At 58.5% G+C, this 8,204-nt stretch overlaps 2 protein-coding genes across 2 annotated transcripts in view; both read left to right on the top strand.

The window, feature by feature from the left end:
* LOC104285036 (carboxypeptidase N subunit 2-like) overlaps positions 1-403 on the top strand; it is a gene marked incomplete at its 3' end in the record, with an annotated part of 4,855 nt that extends 4,452 nt beyond the window's left edge. The window contains exon 4 of the mRNA XM_009883428.1: positions 86-403. Within this exon, the coding sequence (XP_009881730.1) occupies positions 86-403 (318 nt within the window). The remainder of the gene's footprint in view (positions 1-85) is intronic.
* A 4,302-nt stretch (positions 404-4,705) lies between these two features.
* On the top strand, positions 4,706-5,500 carry LOC104285035 (carboxypeptidase N subunit 2-like). The gene has a single exon (XM_009883427.1). The coding sequence runs from the start codon at positions 4,706-4,708 to the stop codon at positions 5,498-5,500; it is 795 nt and encodes a 264-aa protein (XP_009881729.1).
* Positions 5,501-8,204: the final 2,704 nt, after the last annotated feature.

The raw sequence follows: 8,204 nt of genomic DNA, 5'->3' as shown, positions 1-8,204 counted from the left end.
CGGGCTGCCCCTCCTCACCGCCCTGGCGCTGGACCACAACCGCCTGACCCACCTGCCCCCGGGGCTTTTCGATGCCAACGGGGAGCTGGTACGCGTGGGGCTGGCCAACAACCCCTGGGCCTGCGACTGCCGCCTCTCCTACCTCCTGGGCTGGCTCCAGAGCTTCGCCGAGCCCCTCACCCACGCACAAGCCTCCTGTGCCAGCCCGGCTGCCCTCCGGGGACGGTCCTTGCTGGAGGTCCCCCAGGGGCAGCTGGAGTGCCCGGGAGCGCTTGGCATCCCCCTGGAGGAGGGCTGGGACGGGGAGCTGGGGGAGGATGCTCTGGGGCAGTGCACCTACAGCAACCCTGAGGGCACTGTAAGCATGTCCTGTGATGCCACCAGCTGCCAGCAGCTCAGCCTTCGCCTCCCTCCTCCTCCTCCTCCTGGGCAGGCAGCAGGAGCGGGGCTGGAGTACCAGGGCACCTGGGTGCTGCGCTCCCGCTGCGGCACATTGCAAGTCAGCCTCCTCATCACGGCGCAGAGCAGGGATGAGGCCATGTCGCCAGGTCTCCCCGCTGTGCCCTAAGGCTCAGGCAGGCGCCTGCTTTTGCTCTGCTTTTGCTTTGGCCATCTCCGGACCAGCCCGGGACACAGCACCTCCTCTTGTTCTGCTACGCCTGCCATGGTCACCAGCTGTCACCAAGCTCTCTGCAAGACCTGGCCTGGTGGTATTTATTCTCGCAGCCATGTGTTTCCTGTATAATTGGGATTTCATTAAAACGTACGTATTATTTCTGTGACACCAGTTCCCGTGGTGGAGAAAGGAAACGCTTCCCCCATCCCTGCCTGTGTATTTGGGGGAAGTGAAGGTCGCTGTGGCCCGACCAGGAATGGGCTGGGGCTACGCGTGGTGTCCCATGGCTGTGGGTGCCTGGCGGTGGGTGGGTGCTGCTCTCCGGTGTGGTCACCTCTGCCCGCTGCAGCTCTCCAGCCTCACCTCTTTCCCCGCATCCCTCGGCCGTGCAGAGACCCGGCTGTAGTCTGCACCACCCCTCGGGCACGGCGTTGGTGTGGGGTGTCTGAAGGAGACACAGGTGAGCGCTGCCAACGGCCCAGCGAGGGGCATGGGCTGCAGGGTGGGCTCCAGCCCAGGGCTGTGCACCAGCAGGTCCCCCACCCACCCTGGCAGGGCTGGGACTGCAGCCCCCCCCCCTCCCGCCCCCTCCCCCCGAGCCCCCAGGGACCGTGGGGATGGGGCACAAAGTCCCAGCAGGGCTGCCAGCCCAGGGGACAGCGGGGACGGTGGGTGCTCCCATAAGAGAGCAAGTGTGGGTGCGCGTGTGTGAGCGCGTGGGTGTATTCACGTGGGAGTGTGTGTGAGTGAGTGTGTGGGTGTATTCACGTGGGAGCGTGCGAGTGCATGCATGTGGGAGTGCGTGTGTGGGTGCATGCACACGTGGGAGTGAGTGCATGAGTGTATTCACGTGGGAGCGTGCGGGTGCATGCACGTGTGTGTGTGAGTACGTGCATGCATGGGGATGTATGGCTGCGTGGGTGCATGCACGAGTGTGTGTGTGTGTGTGTGGGGGGGGGGTGTGTGTGTGTGAGTGCGTGGGTGCATGCACGCGTGGGGCCATGCCTGGCGCGCCCCCGCAGGCTGCAGCGCTGCGCCGAGGGGTTGCGGTGCGGTGTTGCTGCACCATCTTGCGGCCGGTGGGACACGGGCTGTCCCGGGCCAGGCGGAGCCACCCCGGGGCAACCTCTGCGCCGGCTTCCCGGGCCCTGCCCGCAGCAACGAGGGCACTGGGGACCCTGCCTGGTGGGCTGCGCTGGTTTTGCCGGTTGGCTGGTGGCTTCTGCCAGCAAAGCGGAGGCTCTGCGTTGTGTTTGCCCGATCTGTGCTAGCCGTGCCCGGGACTGCTGGCCCCATGCTCCGGGAAGGCATGTGGGCCACGCTGCACTCTAGGACACGGTCCTGCGCAGCCAACCTACTGCCCGCCCCGTGCAGGGGACTGTCACCCCGCTGTGGCCATCTGCCAGGTGATGCTGGTGTGACCAGCTCTAAGCCCGGAGTGGGGATGCTGGGGCTGCCTGCAGCTGCACAAACTCCGCCACAGCTGCCACACCGCAGGGCCCATGGCCTGCGGAGGGGGTGTCACTCCTGCTGCAAGCTCCATCGCCTTGTCCTCTCCGGCTCCTGCCACCCCGCAGCCTGTGGAGCAGCCTGGCACTGAGTGGGGGACCTGGGTGCATACGGGATTGACTCTGGAAAGGGGTAAGGCTGCTGAAAACATGCAATAGTTTGCAGTGTTTTTTTTTTAATTTGCCAGGAAAGCCCAAGAGCACAAGCTGAACCTTAAAAAGAGCAGGTGAAAAACGAAGAAGAAATGCAATTAGTGCAATTATCTGGTAGGAAGCGATGGATGCCTTGTCATGTTAAGTCTTTGAATCAAACAGGGTGTTTCTTCCCACAAGACACCCTGCACCAGCCTGGGTGTCACTGCGGGAGGGTCTTTGGCTCGTGCTCGGGTGGCACAACACAGCCCCAGCCCTGCGGCCGGCGAGGTACGGAGCTGTGGGGCCGAGCCCACAACCCGGGTGTCAGTGTATCTGTCCGGCCACAGACATCATCCCTGTTACAAGCTTAAACAAATGGCTCCAGAGCAGCACCTTTAGCTACATAAGCCAATTCCCGAGGAAGGAAACAGCTGGATATTTTAAACAGCAAAAGCTTTAAATAGGAAAACTCCTTTCTGTTGTGTCGGTGGGGGTGGTGCCTGTGAAGCTGGTGGGTTACGCTGGTGCAAGTATGGGACTGCAGAGACCATCGGCTACAAACCAGGCTGGCCTAGAGATCTTCAGGTTTCCCTGGATGTGACTAGTCAAGTGGCGCCAGCAGATAATGCCTAGAGGCGTATGTGCCTGCGTCCTCTCCGAGAGGTTTCTGCGATGGCCTCCCACACCAGGGGCACAGCTCCGCTGCATGCTCCCTGCCTGCCCCTTATCTCCCCGCGCAGACCTGCGTCCTGACCTCGCGTGAAACCGAGCCCTGCGCCTGGGCCATGGATAAAAAGCTGGCCAGGTGATGGGACCCCCATCTGGTGGCCTCACTCTTCGTGTGGCGTGGCTCGTTCCAGCAGCTGGACTCGTTCGCAAGCGCTCGGCCAAGTAAGTGATGCAAAACGCTTTTTTTGCTCTTTAAAATATGCCTGGAGGGACGGCTCTGGGGAGCTGTTGATCATTTCCTTGCAGTAAGGAGCATGAGAAGCTGCAGCGCCATGGTCTGGGGCTGTGCCTCAATGTCCCTGCACTCCCGGAGGGGGGGGTGGGACAAGCAGGGGACCACACTGAGGTCCACCGCAGTCAGACAGGGTGAGGGAGGGTTTTTAAAAAAGCTTTGCAGTTCAAAACTGTTTATTTTCATCCCCATGCACTCAGTCCAGCTGTTCCCACCTGTGCATTTGACCCATTGCGCTGCCCCCGCAGCTGAAGTGGGGCAGGCGCTTTTGTGTCCGCACCCAAATCTCCCCGGGGCAGAGGACGGGCAGGGATCAGCAGCGGCTTCTGCCCCGGGGAGCCCCGCGGGGCAGCTGGCACATACCTCACCTCCCATCAGTTTCTCTTCAAACCCAATAGCTTTCAGCCTCCTGTATTTGCTGACCTCTTAATATTTTTCAGAAAATAAATTTTCATAGCAAATTTACCCTCCCAGCATAAGTTCTTCTGTGTGGTCAGCTTTGATGGACACCCAAGAAGCAACCCTCAGCCCTTCCCCCTGCTCCCAACCAGGGCTGTGAATCACAAGCTGGAAATTATTGTCCTGGTATGATGCTCACAGCCGTTAAATCCCAACTGATGTTTTCGTTGGGTGTTTCCAAATGACTCGATAAAAGTGATGGGCTTTACATGGCTGTTGGTGGGTGTGTGTCAGTGACTTCACCTCCTAACCGCAGGTCACAGCCCTAAATGTTAGGTATTAAACAGTTAATCTATGGACATTTCATAGTCTTTTAATGAGCCTCACCCTAAATCTTGGCTGCTGCTCATAAGTCCACCATTTCTATCTGACAAAGCTGCATAACCAAGGCCAAAATATGATGTGATCAGCAAGAATCCCCAAAAGGAAATGCTTAGAAGCAATGTTTTAAATAACCCTCCTGAACGGAGAGAAGCAGCAATGAAATAGCAAGTCCATCCAGCACAGTGTGGAAATTGTGAATAAACAAGGTCATCTGGTCTTGGCTGGCTCCTGGGACCCTTGCTGATCCCTCATTAGCAAGCGCAGGGCTGATTGCTTCTGTTGTTGCATGAATGGGCTATTGCCCTGCTGAGTAACTGGACCCACTGAGGCAGCGCTAATGGGCGGCAGCAATTTGCCTTCTTCACCCAGCCGGATGCCAAGCCTGCAGCCCAGGCGTGGGAGAAGGAGGGTGAGAGAACAGACCGTCCAGCCCTTGGCCCTCCTGGAGCATCCCCCAGAGCCAAGCCATGAGCTGGGTCACTCTCCCTTCCTCTCCATCCCTCGGTCCCAATGGCAGTGAACTCTTGTAAAAGCAGCATACGATGGCTGGTACAGTCTCTCTATTTCTCAGAAAATGAGCTATGATGTGTGAATACAAGAGTCCTGAGAGCTGAACGAAGTGTGATACCACAGTTCATGAGCTGTGGACAGAGATTTTTCTATTCTTCATAACTGATTTTTGAAACCTTTTTTTTTAGGACAATGTACCAGCATTTCCTTTTCCTTTTCGTCCTCTCCTTCCATCCCAATAAATGCCAAGATCAAATCCTGGGTGAAGATCCATATGAAATGCCCAAAGACTACCAGGAGGTCTATAGAGGGACAAGAAATGACATCAGCGAGATCCCAAAGATTGCAAAGCCCTTCATTTCTGAGATGATCTTCGTGCAAACCAGCATCACTGCTATAAGGAAAGGTGCCTTCACGTACATGCCCAACCTGATCAAGATTTTGTTTATTGGCAACAAGATCAAGACAGTTGAACCTGGAGCCTTTGATAATTTGGAGAAGCTGAGGGACTTGGAGATCTCTGGTGCCTCATTAGAAGAACTAGCTGTGGGCACTTTCCAAAACCTTCCAAGCTTGCAGAGGCTGGAGCTGAGGGACAGCCACCTCAGACACATTCCCAAAGGCCTCTTTGATGGGCTGGAGAATTTGGGAGAGCTCTCCCTGCACATCAATGCAATCCCTTCTCTTCCAGAAGGCGTTTTTGATTCTCTCATCAACCTAACGTTTTTGGACTTGGCTAGAAACAGGATCACCGCGCTTCCTGGGGATGCCTTTAGCAATCTCCCCCATCTGCAAGTCCTCCGGCTGTATGAGAATGAGCTGCATGACCTCCCGGAGGGGCTGCTAGATGGCCAGCCGGGGCTGCTGGAGCTCAGTCTCCAGAGGAACAGGCTCAGGGCACTGCCCCCCATGCTCCTGAGAAGCCTGCCTCACCTGGAGAAACTCCTCTTGGACAACAACCTCATCAGGGCTCTCCCACGCCTTTAGCAAACTCCCCCATCTGCAAGTCCTCCGGCTGTATGAGAATGAGCTGCATGACCTCCCGGAGGGGCTGCTAGATGGCCAGCCGGGGCTGCTGGAGCTCAGTCTCCAGAGGAACAGGCTCAGGGCACTGCCACCCATGCTCCTGAGAAGCCTGCCTCACCTGGAGAAACTCCTCTTGGACAACAACCTCATCAGGGCTCTCCCACTCCAGGGATTTTTTGGTTTAAACAAATTGAAGCTGCTGACTCTGGATTCCAACCACATTATGGAGCTACCCTGCTGCCTTTTTGACACCATGCCTCACCTGCGGGAGCTGGACCTGAGCAGGAACCGTTTGGCTACACTTCCAGATGGCATCTTTGTCAACCTCACATCTCTCAGCAAACTCGTCTTGTCCCACAACCAGCTAGCAGCCCTGCCAAGAGGAGCCTTCACTGGGCTCAGTAAGCTCTTGGACCTCCAGCTAGACACAAATCAGCTCTCTGCTCTGGATGATGAGGTCTTTGCTTCTGTCCCAAATCTGAAAACCCTCAGCCTTCGGAAGAACCAGCTGGAGAGTGTCCCCCGAGGGCTCCTGGACCCCCTGAAGAAGCTCAACTCAGTGTATCTGAGTGGGAACGGGTGGAGATGTGACTGCAATCTCCGCTACCTGCACAGCTGGATTCTGGGCAACAGTGAGAAGGTTAAATTGCCCACCCAAGTGTCATGCAAGAGTCCACCCCACCTGGCAGGGCAAGCAGTGACATCACTGAGGGACTACCACTTGATTTGCTCAGCTACTCTTCCTCTTCCAGCTTCTTTTACCCCACCTCTGCCATTCACCTCCACATCATCACAAGGGATGTCAACCTTGCTGTCACCTGGAGCCTTGCCCATGGCAGCACCGACTTCACTGTCATTGGCAGCCTTTCCCATCATGGCACCGTCAGCCATGCTGTCACCTGTGGCCACCTCTGCCATGTTGCCAGCCATGCCAACAGAGGCCTTCTTCACTGCTTCATCAACCATGCCATCTAAGGCCTTCATCACCACTCCTTCACCAGCTGTGCTGCCGAAGGCCTTCATCACCACCCCATCACCAGCTGTGCTGCCCAAGACCTCCATCACTACCCCATCATCAACCAATGTGCCCAAGACCACCATCACCACACCATCATCAACCATGCTGCCAAAGGCCTCCATTACCACCTTGTCATCAGCTGTGCTGCCAAAGGCCTCCATCAAGACACCTTCACCAGCTGTGCCACCTGAGGCCTCTATCACTACTCCATCACCAACTGTGCTGCCCGAGACCTCCATCAAGACACCTTCACCAACTGTGCTGCCCAAGGCTTCCATCACCACCCCATCACCAACAGTGCTGCCTGAGACCTCCATCAACACCCCATCATCAGCTGTGCTGCCCAAGGCCTCCACCACCACTCCATCACCAACTGTGCTGCCTAAGGCTTCCATCAACACCCCGTTGCCAGCTGTGCCACAGGAGGCCTTCAGCCTGTATCCAACTCCAGCCATCATAAGCCTACAGCCTGCTGGGGCCACCAGCCCAGAGCCTGCACTGTCCACTCTAGCTTCTGCCACCACACCGGCGCCAACCAGCACACTGGCCGCCACCACCAGACGAGTGCCTCCTGCTCTTCTGGCACCCACAGAGAGGCCAGATGCTGTCCCATGGGGGACACCGAGCATCTCCCTTGTCTCAGCCCCCTGGCCACCTTACAAGGCCGCTGCACCAGGCGTGGTCCCACTGGCCTCCTACTCCCCGTCCCACCATGCTCCTGCACCAGGCAGGGAGCAGGACCATGCCACTACGTGGGGGTTGTCCACGGTTGACACCCAGCCCACTCCCACTGCCCCCCAACATGCTCCCACCCCTGCAGGTACCAGCCCACTCCCGATGCCTCCTGTCCCACCAGCCTCCTCACCCCTGGCTCCCAGCGGCCGTCGCACCTGGGGCTTCGCCCTGCGGTCCAGCCCGCAGCACTGCCGCGTCTCCCTGGCCCTGGGCTTGGCCGCGCTGGTGCTGCAGGTGGGCTGCACGCTGCTATGGGGGATGCTCACCCTCCTCCTTCACCAAGCCACCCGCTGTCCGGGCCACCCCATGCCACTGGTGAGGCTGCTGAGTCTCCAAGCCCTGGCTACCCCGGAGTCCCTTGAGCAAGCCCGGGCACCGCTTTGAGCTCCGCTGTCCCTGCGTGACCTGAGCAATGCCCATCGTCCTCCTTGGGGGTCTGGAGCTGTGGTGGCATATGTCATGGGGCGCAGCCCAGCATCGGTGGGGTGCAGTCCCCCAGGGTTGGGTGTCCCAGTACCCATGCTGTTTTGGGGTGCCTCCCCGCTGGCCCTTGGAGATGCTGTGAGCCTGGGGAGCCTGTGCATGGTGTCACTGCCTGACGGGCCCTTCTGCCGAGTGACACTAGATGGCATCCCGACACAGGCAGTGGCTGCCACCGCCTGCCCAGGGCCACCGGGAGCAGAGAGGGCGACAAGTGGCCTTGGAGGCACTGCACCAAAATGCTGGAGACCCCTCACTCGGCCGGGTGGGGACCTCGGTGGACCTCGGGCACAGCCCGCTCTTGCTTGCAGGGTCTGGTTGGAGCTCCCGTCTGCGTCTCCTCCCCACCGTGCATGCAGTCCTTGGGGAAGGCCATCCCAAGGCTTCCTGCCCTGAGCCCCGGCTTCTTCCCCGCGTTGTGTTACGGGATGT

The sequence above is a fragment of the Charadrius vociferus genome, unplaced genomic scaffold (assembly GCF_000708025.1).
Source record: "Charadrius vociferus isolate BGI_N301 unplaced genomic scaffold, ASM70802v2 scaffold214, whole genome shotgun sequence".
NCBI lineage: Eukaryota > Metazoa > Chordata > Aves > Charadriiformes > Charadriidae > Charadrius > Charadrius vociferus.
This window is presented reverse-complemented; position numbering and strand designations above follow the sequence as displayed.

Excerpts from the sequence above, each read along its gene's own strand:
- LOC104285035 (XM_009883427.1), top strand. The coding sequence starts at position 4,706 with ATGTACCAGCATTTCCTTTTCCTTTTCGTCCTCTCCTTCCATCCCAAT.